Consider the following 15295-nt stretch of genomic DNA (forward strand, 5'->3'; position numbering starts at 1 on the left):
TATCAATAAAGAAATTAGATACAAAAATCAATATTTGAAAAAATTAGATTAAAAATGATCTGATTGGATTTAAGCCGATTTTATTGTTTAAAAAAAAACAGATTGGCTTAACGAACAAATTTTAACAAAATTGGTTTATAGGACTTCTTTCCACGGTGCCCATTTTATGATCATTATCATGATCACAGACTCGTTCCACACAAACAAGAATGGACCCTTGGCTCATGTGTCAAGTTGAAGGCCTAGGATCAAATTCTGCTGGCGCAAGAGGGTTGAGGGCAGTTAGGGTGAAGTGGTCGTGTCCTTAACCTGGAGGTTTACCTTGCGAGAAGGCGGGCCCATTAAGTGACTTGGTTCGCCATAGGGATGTAAACGGTTGGGATTCAGGTTACCAAGTCTTACTTAATCGGGTTTTGCCTAGTCGGATTCAGCTTCAGATTTGGATAGAAAAAGATAAAACCAAACCTGGACCCAAGTAGCTTAAAACCCGGTGTTTACACTTAATCGGGTCAGGTTTTTAGTTAGATTTGGGTTTTAGTTGGATTCAGGTTCGGGTTTAAACACAAAACTTAATACCAAACCCAGATTGGATTATTAATCGAATCCAAATTTGACTATGAAACCCACTTAGTGAACTCAGATTCAGGTCGGGTATCTGGTTGCACCCGAACCGTTTAAGGGTTTTTCCTTAGTCATGAAAAAAATGTAGCTGTTTTTTTATGAGGAGAAAGCGGGTGGTGAGGTAGGCCGTAGGGTATCCACTAGAGATTCATCAACAATTTTATATTCAATGCTCAACAGAGTCTCTTGTTCTTGGGATGAATGCAATACAATCCGAATCAATTGGGTCTTTTTGGGACTTGCAAAATGGTGTTCTTTGTTTAACCAATATTCTCTCTCTCGTCTGTGTGGGTTAGTGTTCATCTTGGGAAGGCAGCCGCCTACCACGAGGCTTCGTCAAAATTGGACGCTCACGACTGAGACTCGACGCAGTGGTTGGCCTCTCTCTCTCTCTCTCTCTCTATTTACTGGGTTGGTGAGGGAGCTGGTGGGTGTCGTTATCATCTCTTTTTATTGGGAACAAACTATTATAAAAGGAAAAACTCACAAACCAATCTGCACACTTCTCTCTCTCTCTCTCTCTCTCTCTCTCTCTCTCTCAATAGGTTTGACAATGGAAGTGAGTGCTAAAGAAGGGAGCAACCAGCAAGATGCAGCTTCTCTGCAGTCCATTAAGTACACAAGAGGTCACCTTCAGCTTCTCGATCAGGTTTTTTCTTCATAACCATCTTCGATATCCGTAGAGAGAAGGAATAAAAATAATACAAGAGAAAGTATTACAGTTGTACAAGTAGATGGTTCTCACGTATTGAGCCTCTGATAATTTTTCGTCTGTTGATCGGTGTTGTTTCCTTTTTCCTTTGAGCTGTTTTAGGTATCAGTATTCTTGAAATTGAATTGCAAAGGAGTGTATACCAACATTGGTTAAACACCATGAAGAATGACATAAATATTGTTCCCTGCATAAGTGGAATGAGGTAGCTAGCTAGATAATATTTGGCGTTATGACATTGCCTAGGTTGGACAGTTTCCTGATCATTTTCGACCATGTTAGGATCGATATGCCAAGTGGGAGGGGTAGAGTTGCCCCTATTCAACAGGTATTGGTGAACCAGATCTGTCACTTGTCTGATATCCCTGAAATTATATTCTCCATCATTGGAGAAAATAGCCTAATGTTTTGTTCCTTCATACTGTAATTATGCAACATTTGGAAAAAGTTGAGCAAGAATTGCTGTTTACTGTTAACCAGATACAAGGATGGACTAGTACCATAGGAGCACTATATTAGGAATCCTGTGCTTTGCATTTGTGGTTGTCCACACCTTTTATCATGGTCATAATCATCTGGGATTTCTTTCTTGGAACATGTAACCGGATCTAGAAGTGTTTAGCATATCAGTAAGTGATGCCTACTTCCATTTAGAACCATGGACGGTCTCTCTTGTGCATGTGATTTCCAATATGTTGCTATTATGTTCTTAGCTTCATGTGGTCAATCAGTTGGTGTTCTTATCTTTGCTTGGTTATTTTCTATTGCAGAGAAAGCTTCCTCTTGAAATGGTTTACTTGGATATAAAGGATTCCAAGGATGGATGGTATGTATCTTTCTCTTGCCAGTTGATCCATTTGATATGCCATTGGTTCAGTAGGTCTATGAATATTACTAAAAGTTTCTTAGAAAGGAAGTCCGAATTTGTCCGTAATTATTTTGATTATGCACATGTCGACTCTGCATTGGTTGCTAGGGCATCAATGGGTGTTCTCTTCAATGTAATGTAAATGATTGATATTTTACATCTTCTAAGACATTCATTGTTTTGGTGACCAAATTATATACTGCATAAATAATTGGAGCGCTTAGCACAATTTAAATGAGACACCAATATCCAATTTGTCCACGCGTTCCTGAAATTCTGATCATTCACTGAAATAAGGAGTGTGCCACGTGTGATCCTTCAAACTCAAAGAAAACTTGCAGCTTTATCCTAAAACTTTCCTAACTCCCAGAGCAGAGCCATTAGTTTCAGTCTTTCAGATTAACTGTTGAGAGGAAGATAATCAAAGGCTACTTTGTAACATCACTTCTTTAAACTCTGGTCGTATCAAATAGAGAATAATCCACAAGTAACACTAAAACATCCAAAACAGCTTAAGAACATAGGCTTTCACTTTATCACTGTAATCCTCATCAACAAGTGTCTTAAGGAAGCCTTCCACAGAAAATAGAATATTTTGCATCTCTTTTGCATTGCGCAAATTTTCTTTGAGAAAGAAGCTCAAATGTCACCTGTTGTGCAAACCATGGTTGCCAGTCAAGGAAGCGGGAAGCGAGGCACTTTCAAAATTTTAATAAGCGGGAAGCGTGGGATGACTTAGGAGCGAATCAGAAAGAGTCTCGGAAGCGAACCGGAAGCAACCTAGGAAGCGAGGGGGAAGCGAAAAAAGAGAAAAAACAAAAAAAATAAAAATAAAAATACAAAAAAAAAATGAAAAAAATGGGGGAAGCGAGGGGGAAGTGCGCTTCCCATAAAAGGGAAACACACTTCCCATAAAAGGGAAATGTGCTTCCCCCAAAAAAAAGCGTGCTTCCCAGCGCGTTTCGGAAGCGCAACATTTCGCGCTTCCCCAATTACCTAGGCATTTCCGGTAACTCTGGTGCAAACATCATTCTGAAACAAAGAGTTGTTTGGGGACTAGTAATGAGAAAACTCCACATGAACTATGCCTCAAAAGTAAACAGTTATTATTATTGTTATTTTAACTATTGTCAAGTTGAGCAGGTTCAGATTAACCCTTGAGAGTACTCTTCTGTCTGTAACATTGTTTTGGATATTCATTGACTATAGTAAAAATTTTGATGCAAAATAAAACACAATTATTTATTGTAAATCGGAAGTCTCTTGAAGTTTGAATAAGACAATCGTAAATACAATTCAAGTTAAATTAACCTACACTGTGGTTGACATTTGTAATTTGTAAATGGCTCATAAATTTAGTGCAACCTCTTATTGCTTTACTTCATGTGTTAAAGGACACTTCTTTGGGGGTTTTCATCCATATGCATGAAACCTTAGAAAGTGAACCCTCTTATATGGTTGCTCATGTTGATTGTTAAAGATCATTTACTCAAGAACATCTTGTGTTCATGGAAAAACTTGAACTCATTATTGAGTAAGGATTCCATTGTGATATTTTGACAGTGCTTCAATGCTTCAAAAAGAGAAAAAAAGAAAATGATAAGGATGTCATTGCAGAATGGCAGCTCGCTGACTTTCACTAGCCCATCTGTTTGAAATGCAGGATTGCAATAAGAGATATGGTGGTTCGTGGTGCACCTGCAATTGCTATAGCAGCAGCCCTTTCCCTTGCTGTGGAGGTGTCCGGGTTGCAATCTTTCAGTGGAACATCTGCAGATGCAGCTTCATATCTGATTGAGAAATTGGACTACCTTGTGTCTAGGTGAAATATAGTTTCTGAAGATGCAATTCTTGTGGATTTTTTTTTCTTTGATACATATCACGATAAGCATTGGTGGTTGGATGTATATAACTTGTCTATTATTATGGCATCCTTCTTCTGTTGATTTTGATGAAGTCTTAAGCTAATGATAATTAAATATGCCTTTGCAGCCGGCCAACTGCAGTGAACCTTTCAGATGCTGCAACAAAGCTAAAAAAAGTGGTTTCTGTGGCTGCTGTTACAAGTGAGAAACCCAAATTTGTTTTTCAGGTGGGTAGTAACTATATACAAACTTCCGGTGCCTGAGTTAAAGTATTTGGTATCAATTTTATCTATGAATATATGCTTCCAGATCTTTCCCATCTGTTCAGTTTCTTAAGTAAACCTCTTAGCATTGACATTGGATAGAAATTCATCAGCTTGTAATTTTTTCAGAATTAAGGAATACTTACTTTTTCTGGAAAGATCCGGTAAGTGAAAAAAAGGTAGAAAACATCAAAGAAGGTAAAAGGAAAACAAAAAGAAGGTTGGTGTTTCCATAAATATAAAAAAAACATAAAAAATATGGATGTAATAGGTTAGTTAAGCTTAGAAATGTACTACACAAACAATAAACATATCTCGGGTTGAGGTTAACTAAGCTAAAAATATTAGGAAAAACATGGATGTAATAGGTTAGTTAAGCTTGAGCTTAGCTTAGTTAACCTCAACCTGAGGTATGTTTATTGTTTGTGTAGTACATTTCTTAAATGGGGAGGTATTAGGTTTTGAAACTATCAGCTCTTGTTGTAAGGAGAACAGAATCATCATTATGGTGTTAACTTTTTGAATCTCAAAAGCTTCACACACACACACACACACACACACACACACACACACACACACACACACACACACACACACACACACACACACACACACACACACACACACACACGCACACGCACGCACGCACGCACGCATGCGCGCACACACATATGTGTGTGTGTGTGTGTGTGTAATAGGTTAGTTAAGCTTGAGTTTAGCTTAGTTAATCTCAACCAGAGATATGTTTGTGTAGTACATTTCTTAAATGGGGAGGTATTAGGTTTTGAACTTCACACGCATACACACACACACACACATATATATATATGTGTGTGTGTGTGATAGGTTAGTTAAGCTTGAGATTGAGCTTAGCTTAGTTAATCTCAACCGGAGATATGTTTGTGTAGTACATTTCTTAAATGGGGAGGTATTAGGTTTTCAAACTATCAGCTCTTGTTGTAAGGAGTACAAAATCATCATTATGGTGTTAACTTTTTGAATATCAAAAGCTTCACACATTGAGCAATTTCTGAATTAGGCTATCAAGCTCTTGATGAGCTTAAGCTCAGGCTAGACCCTGGTTTAAACTTGTTGGAGGAATGAGTTTCAGCAAAGCAAGATTTTGGTGAGCAAAGCTGAGCTTCTCACAGGCAGAACATCTCATTGCCTTCCCTTGCTGATATCATTTGAAGCTAGTTAATTTTAATTGTCTCAGTAATGGCTCACTATCAGTGGCAAGGTACTTCTGAGTTTTGACCAACTTAGCGGAGGAGATTTTGTTCAATTGCACCAATGTAATGATTATTTTCACTCAGAATGTTTAAGTGAAGCCCAAATTAAGGAATCAAAACATGGTCAAAACTTTGTGTTAAAAATGTTTTCTGTACGTAACATATATGTGTCACAATGTGCTTTCTGTCAGAGTAACTTCATTTCTGGATTTCTTCAGTCTGCAGAACAGGTTGGAATGCTATTTAACTTTGAGGCTATTCTGGCATGACATTTTTAGGGACCTTTATTTTATTACCTCATTTGTTTGATCGACTGGCATGTGAGTGTCCCATCTTAGTGTTGCATAATATGATTTGAGTGATGCGATTTTTGTCTTGAATGTCTCTGTATACATCATGTGATCTCTGCAGATGCATGATTAGAAGGGGCTTATTTATTAATGATTCTATCTCAGTATATATAAAGTGCATATTCTTTGGAAGATGCTTGGTTGGTAAAATAATACCTTAGAGCATGCAAAAGTCATACATCTTAATAAGTTTTATATGTCAGATTTTTTCTTGATGCCCATAGTCTTTCTTGCTTACGTGATTAACAATGACCTTCTGAGTGTCCCTTACACAGGCTTACACAGAAGCAGCTGAGACTATGCTTATAGATGATGTTGCTGATAACAAGGCTATTGGTTCTCATGGTGCCAGCTTTCTCTGTGGCCAACTTAAGAATCCCAAGCGGCTTTCTGTTCTAACACATTGCAATACTGGCAGGTGCTTTGATTTTTTCTTCTTTTTTTTCAATACCGACTTAATTTATCAGGGTGCATTGTCTTGTCATCATAGTGGCAAATCTCGCGAGATGTATGAGAATATCATAAAAATACCGCAAGAAATTACCTGAAAGTTAAAAACGGTAATTTCTTGCGATATTTGCAATTTCTCACAAGTTTTTTGTCAAAAACATAAATATCATGTTTGAAATGCAATATTTATGTTTTTATCAGCTATTTATCATGAAAAACCATGCTTTTTATGTTTAAAAATATATATATATATATATATTTATTTTCTTATAAAAAATCTTTTATATTATTTATTTTTTATTGCTGAGATTTTTCCAAAAGATGCAAGATTTTAAAAAACATTCAAATTCTTGCGAGTTTTTTGCAGCCAATATTTTGCTGTTTTTAACCTTTGTCACTATGCTTGTCAGTTGTCATATTTAGAAATTCAGTAAATCCTATGGGTGAAAAATTTGATTTTTGTGTTTTTTCTGATAGTCTTGCAACAGCTGGACATGGGACTGCTCTTGGTGTTATTCGTACACTTCATGCTGAAGGAGTTCTAGAGAAGGCCTTTTGTACTGAAACACGACCATTTAACCAAGTGAGAATTTCACACTTCTAGTTGTCAGTTTTTGCACCCATATGGTGTTCAAATGACTATGATGCTTTATGTAGGCTCTGATATGCATATTGGCAATTTATTCTTCAACAAAGATTAAAATTATATTCTGGCAACTCTTGTATGTATGGAATATTTTCTCTACTATTTTAAACTCTATAAATGATTTGCTTATTGCAGCAACATATGGTTATTTGTAAGTTCAGGTTATTTAATTTTACCGGACAAGATTACTATTTCATACACAGAATATAGTCTAATATACTGACCAAGTTTCACATGTCTTTGTAACATGTATTTTCTTAATGAATTGGATTTAGGTTCTTGTTAGTTTGTGATCTTTTGTATGAAATGGTAGTTGGTCAGAATGTGCTAGTTCTTTCATTAACATAGGTTTTGCAATCCTGGCAAAAGTATTATGTCACAAACAAGGGCCTCAACAAGTGTTGCAAGTAACGTACTCTGAATTCTGTGATAGCTCAGACACGTTTTCCACCATATGTTAAATTTTTTTTGGGGAAACAACAATATTCTAGTTTGGTACTAGATGTAGCAACATTCTTCTAGTTTTTACTTAGACACCTGATTCATACCTTAAAATATTGTGTTACTACTTGGTACACATATTGGCGAATTAAAACACTTTATTTGCATATGCAAGGGTGATAAATAGATTAAATGCCCCAGCAAAAAACATTCAAGCCTGATTGGGGTTTAATACTGGGTGACCTGGATATATTTAAGGACTTCTTTTGTAAGCTTCAATTTGAGCATCACTGGAGCATGCATAAACTGAAAACTTAGGTTTACTGCAGAAGAAATATCTTGGGGAGTGAGTGAAAAACATTTTAGTTTGCATGTAACAATAAAGGATTAAAGATAAGTTGTGCATTATTGATGCTACTCTTTCTTCGCAGCTGTTTGAATCCTAAATGGGTTGCAGTTCTTCATTAATGGATTCTCTATTACATCTATATCATATTTATGATAAATAAAGATGCCTATGGTTATTTATCCATCTTGACATTAACAAAATGTTCTAGTGATTGACATACTTTGTCATGTTCTTGTCATGTAAAATTTGCCTTGATGCATGATCTGTAATGTTGTTAAGAGTTTGAAGAATTGGGTTTTTGTTAAACTTTTGAGGTTCTATTCCTTGGTACCTTTATGAAAGATTGGAACCACATGCTATAATCTTCTTTTGGTAAACAAGTGTATTTTAAACTTGAAACCATTACCTTTGGGTCCATGTCATGGGCTTGAAGTGGCTATTCCGTGTACAGACTTTTCTGGAGTCTTCTGCAGAGAAAAGCATTTTAAATGCAAGCAACAACAGTTGCAATGATACAAATAGTTACAATTTTCATTACAGGATAAGAACTATTTATGGTTGAGTCTTCACTGCTGATTGAATCCTTGGCTCCAAATCATCATCTGGAGGCCCTATTCCATTTATTCTAGCACTTTGCTACTGTCCAACAGTTGTAAATCATTTAGCAGTTCTATCCACATTATATATCTTCTGCACCTGTTGGTATTTAATAGAGTTGCATCATACCAGCTTGCCTGAAACGGCAGCATTTGCTCTTGTGAATTTTTGTGCTAAATGGCCACAAGGTCAACAAACAATCATGTGGATCTTTTGTGCTAAAGAAGTTGCAGAATTTGGTGCCTAAGTTTGCTTGAGAGAACATATATGAGTCATATGACTATAAGTGGGATCTTTTGTGGCAATTTCTATCATTGTAGGCACCCCTGTTCTTCATTACAGAGGATGGCCACCTTTGCAGCTTGATATGAAGAATGCTCCTTTGCACAGTAATAGGGATGAGACCTACCCTTTAAACCAGCTCTCGTAGGTTGTCTTCAAAAGAATATAATCTGCTTTTCCCATCAGAAGGAACTTTATAGACTTATTGATTTTCACAAGCTTGATCCTAGAAATTTAGTTCAGCTTGATGGATATCTCTGATTTTCTAGAAACTAGTATATTATGAAGCTTACTTTCATAGAATTCAAGTAGTGAATATTGCTATTGTATTTGACGGCATGGAATTATAAAAGAGGACATCATCCATGCATTTGACTAAAAAATAAATTAGTAGATTGTTGAAGTGGAAGATATGGAGGTCACCAGATGCATACTAATTAATGTCTCCCAACTTGTTTTTTCATTCAGATATCAGTTAATACCTTTTCTAGAGTTCTTTGTTGGTTTTGACTCTTGCTTTATATTTTGTTGTCAAAACCCCAGCAAACTATCAATCTGTGCATTTGCTGTTCTTGTCCCGTATATCATATGCTGCGCTATTGCAAAATTGAGTTTATATATTCCAGTGCCCATATCCTACAGATTTCCAGGATATTTGACAATGAGGTGATTTTTTATGCTGCGGCACTGCATGCTTAGCATGCAGCTCCCCTACTGCTAACCATCTATCTCGATATTTCTTGGGATGGACATGGCACTCATCTCGAGACATGCAAAGATGGATGGCTATCAGGCAGGTCCCTGCATGCCCACCATGTAGCAACGCTGCATATAATGTGAAGTCTTTGACAATAATCATAAAATAAATTTCCTCTCTCTCTCTCTCACACATGCCATTTCCTTGACTTTGTAGGGATCTAGGCTGACAGCCTTTGAATTAGTCCATGACAATATTCCTGCGACATTAATAGCAGATTCCGCTGCTGCTGCTTTAATGAAAGAAGGGCATGTGAATGCAGTCATTGTTGGTGCCGATAGGATAGCTGCTAATGGTATGCCACAGAAAGCCAAAACTCTATGTTCGTGCCATGTTCACTTTTGTTTACTGTTGCCAATACTTTTTGGAGTGTATTTACACAAAATTGTTTGGTTACTTTAGGTGACACAGCTAACAAGATTGGAACCTACTCCCTTGCTCTTTCTGCATCCTTTCATGGCATTCCATTTTTTGTGGCTGCACCCGCAACTTCTATTGACCTGTCCATTTCATCTGGGAGTCAAATTGTTATTGAAGAGAGGACAGCAAAGGAGTTGACTCATGCTCGTGGGGGGCAGGGTGAGCAAGTGACAGTGTCAGGGATATCTGTGTGGAACCCTGCATTTGATGTCACCCCTGCTAGTCTGATTACCGGCATCATTACTGAAAAGGTCTCTCTCTCTCTCTCTCTCTCTCTCTCTCTCTCTCTCTCGCTCTCTCTCTTCATAAGTAGCTTTTTATTTGCAAAACATCATTCTGGATTTTGATTCATGTTCATGTAGGGTGTCATTACAAAAGTGAAGGATGATGCTTTTATGATAAAGGATTTCCTGCGACCATCTCTTACCAACCAAGTTGAGGCTTCTACCTAGGCAGTTGCTTGACCCTTCATTCTATGTCATGAGCAACATCATCAACTATCAATAGAATTATTGTATGAGAGGCCGTTTCTGGGGCAGTAGCATGGTTGGTGTGGCTGGGTGACTTGGGAGGAACGTTAGTAATGGTTAGTAGGACCTTAAACTTTGGTTGGTGATCCCAGAAAGTTTAGTTTTCTGGTTGTACAATAGGATGAGGAAGGTGTCATGCCATCATAGAGTTCTATATTAGCAATCCTGATTGCAGTTGTAATTCTGATTTTGTTGGATGTTTAAGCAGTTCAAACTGTTATTTATTTATAGCTTGCCATATTCAAGTAGATTTGACTACCTAATTGCTTCTCACTTCTGATGTCTCTCCTTCCTAGATTTGGTGTCACTGGGAATTCGAACCTGTGACCCTTCGGTTATGATAGTGTGACCTAACCATCTAGCTATCACATTTGACCCCGAATAAGTCTTGTATAAGTCAATGTGAACATGTATACAAAGAAAATAAAAGCTTCAATTAACTGCGAAGCCCCCTTACTAAAATATAATCCGCCCATTTTCTGTATTCTCATCGTTTTTCTCTGGAAAGCCATTCATAAAATGATCTGAAATTGGTATTTCAACTATGAAATAATGTCAGGAATTATCACATGAAATGCAAAAATTATATGCCACCTGCCAACCTTTATAGTTTATACATGCCAACAATGACATGAGAGTTCAAAGCATTTGGTGCAATTGCTGGACCAAAATTGAGTTCAAAAGCAATCTTACATTGTTTCCCTAGGTATTTTCATTCATTTATCATCTTGTTAAAGCAATCTGCACAACAGCACCGCTAAATACCCTCTTTAGCAGTGGCTTTGCATGCTCCAAAAAGCGCTTTTACAGAGCCACCCACTATATATATATATATATATATATATATATATATATATATATATATATATATATATATATATATATATATATATATATATATATATATAGAGAGAGAGAGAGAGAGAGAGAGAGAGAGAGAGAGAGAGAGAGAGAGATCACATTTTCTTAGCCCCGTTATCTCACTACTGTGAGAGAACAATTCAAATTTGTTTCATTTTCTCATGTTGAAGCAAACCTGAGGATATGGAGCACTGTGTAAAGAATCAGATTAGGGTTCGTTTACAATTCATGAGAATTGAAATCACGCTGTTGATTATGTGATTGGGAATCACACGATTCAGAATTATGTGATTTGGAATTACATATAAAATTGTGAGCAAGTATGCCCCTAGCTTTGAATGGCCAAAAATAAATGTTGTTATTTGGTTCAAAATATACCTATTTGTAACCAAGGTTTTTGTTAAAATAACCTTTTCTTTTGCCGAGTTTGAGAAAGACTTTTGGAGGGAAAAGCTCATTTTATGAAAAAATGTTTAGTCCCATATTGATCATCTTTGGAAAACTCCATGAGTTTAAAACGAGGAGAGTTGCCTTAGATCTTGGGTTTATCAAATGAACTTTTATATTAATTTGGATTTGGCTTTGGTTTCATTCGGTTTTGGTTCGGTCTGGGTCTTGGTCTTGGCTTTGGATTTGGTTCGGTCCCAATCCTGGTCGTGGTCTTGGATTGACCTATTTTTTTGGATAGTTTTATACCTCATAAAAAGATTTATTGCTTGACCAAGACAATGCGATTTTGATTTGTGACCTTCGTCATTATATGTAATCATTATATATTAACTTCCTTTGTGATTTGTGAACTTCCTCATTATATGTGATTTTTGGTAGCAACCTTTCTCTTTGTCTCTGACTTTTATTATTACTTTTAATGTTTCCTTCTTTTTGGGTTAACTTCAATGTGTCTACACGTTGGGACGGTTAGTGCATGTGGCACTTTTGTTTGGGTGGTGGCCGCTCTTGATGGGCCAATTACCTTGCACTTGGTCTTAATACTTCAAATGCTTTTTATAGTCCAAAAACGAGGTTGAGATAAGAAAAGAGAAAAGCGCTCTGTGTTTTTCCTTAGCAATCTATTTTTTTTCTATGGGTTTTTTTCTTTTTCATTACTATGAAGTTGTTTAGGATAACTGTGTCATGGTGACTAGCTTACCCAATGTCAGGGGTGGTTAGTATTGCACGAGAAGGTGCATGCTTGGTTGTATCCCAAAAGCGAAATTGTGTACAATCTTACTATGCTCGAGTTTATTTATGGTGGGGCAACTGTCGCTTTTAAGAAAGCACCTTGCTACGCACCTCTAAGCATTGTTCCCACTCATCAGAGCAGAAAGGGTTCCAGATCTCCTATAATGGTTGCCATACGGATTGTGCAAAAATTTTCAAGAGTAAATTGGGTTGCATGGACCATGATAATTGATGATGCTTTGCTAGTTTTCATCCAATCTAATGGTGTCAGTCAAATGGATGAATTTTTATTGCTCAAGTTGGGTCTAAAAACTCGTTTTTAAGTCAAGGGTACGTAGCAGGAGGCCTTTTTGAAATTGGAGATTCAGGGGCAAGATGCACTTGGACTAATAATAAAAAAGGTAGTGATAATGTGCAGTGTAGGCTGGACTGATGCTTTATCAACTATCAATGGTTTGATGATGTTGGTATAGGTAGCTCATCGAAGGTGTTTTCGAGATCGATGATGAACCGTTCTTTACTTGTTTTTGTACTTTGAAACGGTTGTGAGAAAGAGTATGAAATAGCCTTTCACATTCTTTGAGTGGTGGTTGTCATAGCCAGAATGTTTGAAAATCATTTCAAATTGTTGAATTTTTTGATAGTTTGGTTGTCTCATGATTCGCATATTGAATAAGCTGGATGATGTGAGATTAAAGTTATAAGCCTGGAAGAAGGCTAGATATGGGTACCTTGAAGGTAAAATTCATTCCCAGCGGAACCAACTTCTGGTCGTACAACAATCGATGAACTGCTCTTCTCCTTCTTATGAGGATATTGATATTGCATTTCACCTGAAGAGAGATCTTGAGAGCACATTGGTGTAGGGGGAACCTCAGTGGAAGCAAAAATCTCATATTCTTTAGCTTTAAGAGTGAAACAAGAACACTAAATTTTTCATGGCTTCAATCAAAGGAAAAGGACATCATAACACTATCAATAACATTTTCAATGATGGCTCTCATGTTACAGAACATTCACGTATTGAAAGTGAGTGTTTCAAGTTCTTCCAAGACTTACTAAGGATGAGGACCGGTGTGATGTGTTTCCTTCTTGGGATAGGTCGTGTGTGTCTTAGGATAAGAATGAGATGTTAACTCCTATTTTTGATAAGGAGGTGAGATCCACAATTTTCCAAGCAAAATGTGACAAAGCCTCGGGGCTAGATAGGTTTACAGGTATGTTCTATTAAAAGTGTTGGGATATCGTGGGTAGTGACATTATTGCAGCAGTCAAAGATTTTTTTGGAAGGAAAAAATTATGAAAAACATAAACTATACTTTGATTGCTCTAATCTCAAAAGCATAAGGCGCAGACCGACAGAAGAATTTCAGACCTATTGAGTTGTTTAACTTTTTGTATAAGATTGTTTCCAAGATAATGGTGAATAGAATGAGAGTTATTCTCATGAGAGTGATCTCCAAGACTCAAGGGGCTTTCTTGAAAGGTAAGGATATTAGAGAAAATATTTGTTGGATCATAAATTGTTATGTTCTCTTGATAAGAAGAAAATTCTTGCATTATGTTTAAAATTAGACCTTTTAAAGGCTTATAATAGAGTTTCATAAAAATTTTTTAATAGCTCTCTTATTCGATTGAGCTGCTACCCAATTTGGATAGAAAGAGTTATGTTTTGTGTTTTCATAACTTCGTTTCAAGTTTTGGTGAAAGGAGTTTGAAAGAAATTTTTTTGGAGCTCTCGGGGTCTAAGGTAGGGGGACCTTTGTCCCCATATATGTTTTTAATCTTTATGAAGAGACTCTCTAGGAGTTGAAATTAGGTGAATGTCAAAATTACATTGAAAGTCCCATACCTTTCTCAGGACATCACCCAACTTTTCTTTGTGGATAATGTATTGCTTTTCTACAATCCTTTAGAGGGCCAAGTGCAAAAGCTTAAGTGCATTTTTCTGAAATTTGAATCTGCGACAAGCATGAAAATAAATAATAAAAAATCAATGATTATGCAGTTAAATATAAGTTTGAAAGTGACTTCTCAAGTTTTTCATTTAACAAGGTGGCAACTGAGTTGTTTATCATTGAAATATTTGGGTTTGCCATTGTGTGCAGGCAAGATTTTATGGGAAAGTCATATGAATTCTTCTTTATGCCAGCCTCTTATTGTTAAAATTCAACAAAGGTTTGAAGCATGGAAAGTCATATTATTGTCTTATGCAAGGAGGTTACTTCTCATTCAAAATACTCTTACTGCAATTTCTGTGTTATGGATTCTGTCTTTTGAGGTGCCTAAGAAGCTAGTGGTTCAATTAGAAACCATGTTCATGAACTTTCTTTAGTTGGATTCGGATTCTGGGAGAAGGTCACACTTGGTGGTGTGAGAGGTATTATATAAACCAAAAAATGAAGGTGGTGTTGGGGTTTGCAGGATTGAGGAGCTGTCGCTTATTTGGCTAAGCTTACGATACATGTATTTTTTGGAGTCTCTTTATAAGCTGAGTTCATAAGCTCTAAGTATCTCCATAATAGAAGTTTTTTGAAAGCTAATTTGGATATCAGTTTTGGAGCCTAGAAGAAGATTTTATGGGGTTGGAAGAAGGTAGAGTCTCTGATGTCTTGTGATGTTGCAGACAGAAGTGTTACTCAGTTTTGGACAGATCCTTGGCATGGTACATACTGATATCTCTTATACCTTAGAGATACTCACATGATTGTTAATTTTAAGAAAAATTATGTCAAAGATGAGTTGGCGTTGTGTGTAGATCAAGATGCTCCTATACCAGGCCTTAAAAGTTTGTGCCTAATCTGATAGAATTTCAGCTATCTCATGGCTCTGATACACTATGGTGAAGAGACTCTTTATGTGCAACAGA

General features: G+C 36.7%; 1 protein-coding gene across 1 annotated transcript; it reads left to right on the plus strand.

Annotated features, from left to right (window-relative positions):
- Window positions 1-1139: 1139 nt before the first annotated feature.
- Window positions 1140-10646, plus strand: LOC149831406 (methylthioribose-1-phosphate isomerase-like). Its single transcript, XM_090012052.1, has 9 exons — window positions 1140-1270; window positions 2104-2159; window positions 3865-4023; window positions 4194-4293; window positions 6187-6329; window positions 6839-6944; window positions 9590-9728; window positions 9836-10104; window positions 10216-10646. Exons 1-9 carry the CDS (start codon window positions 1175-1177, stop codon window positions 10303-10305), a joined length of 1158 nt encoding a protein of 385 aa, XP_089868178.1. The 5' UTR covers window positions 1140-1174; the 3' UTR covers window positions 10306-10646.
- Window positions 10647-15295: the final 4649 nt, after the last annotated feature.

The sequence above is a fragment of the Nuphar pumila genome, chromosome 7, assembly GCF_984573655.1.
Source record: "Nuphar pumila chromosome 7, dmNupPumi1.hap1.1, whole genome shotgun sequence".
Lineage (NCBI taxonomy): Eukaryota > Viridiplantae > Streptophyta > Magnoliopsida > Nymphaeales > Nymphaeaceae > Nuphar > Nuphar pumila.

What these genes read in the sequence shown, in the direction of transcription:
- LOC149831406 (XM_090012052.1), top strand. Translation starts at nt 1,175, where the DNA reads ATGGAAGTGAGTGCTAAAGAAGGGAGCAACCAGCAAGATGCAGCTTCT. An exon ending in AAACACGACCATTTAACCAA is followed by an intron (nt 6,945 to 9,589) that starts GTGAGAATTTCA and finishes TTGACTTTGTAG; the next exon opens with GGATCTAGGCTGACAGCCTT. An exon ending in CGATAGGATAGCTGCTAATG is followed by an intron (nt 9,729 to 9,835) that starts GTATGCCACAGA and finishes TGGTTACTTTAG; the next exon opens with GTGACACAGCTAACAAGATT.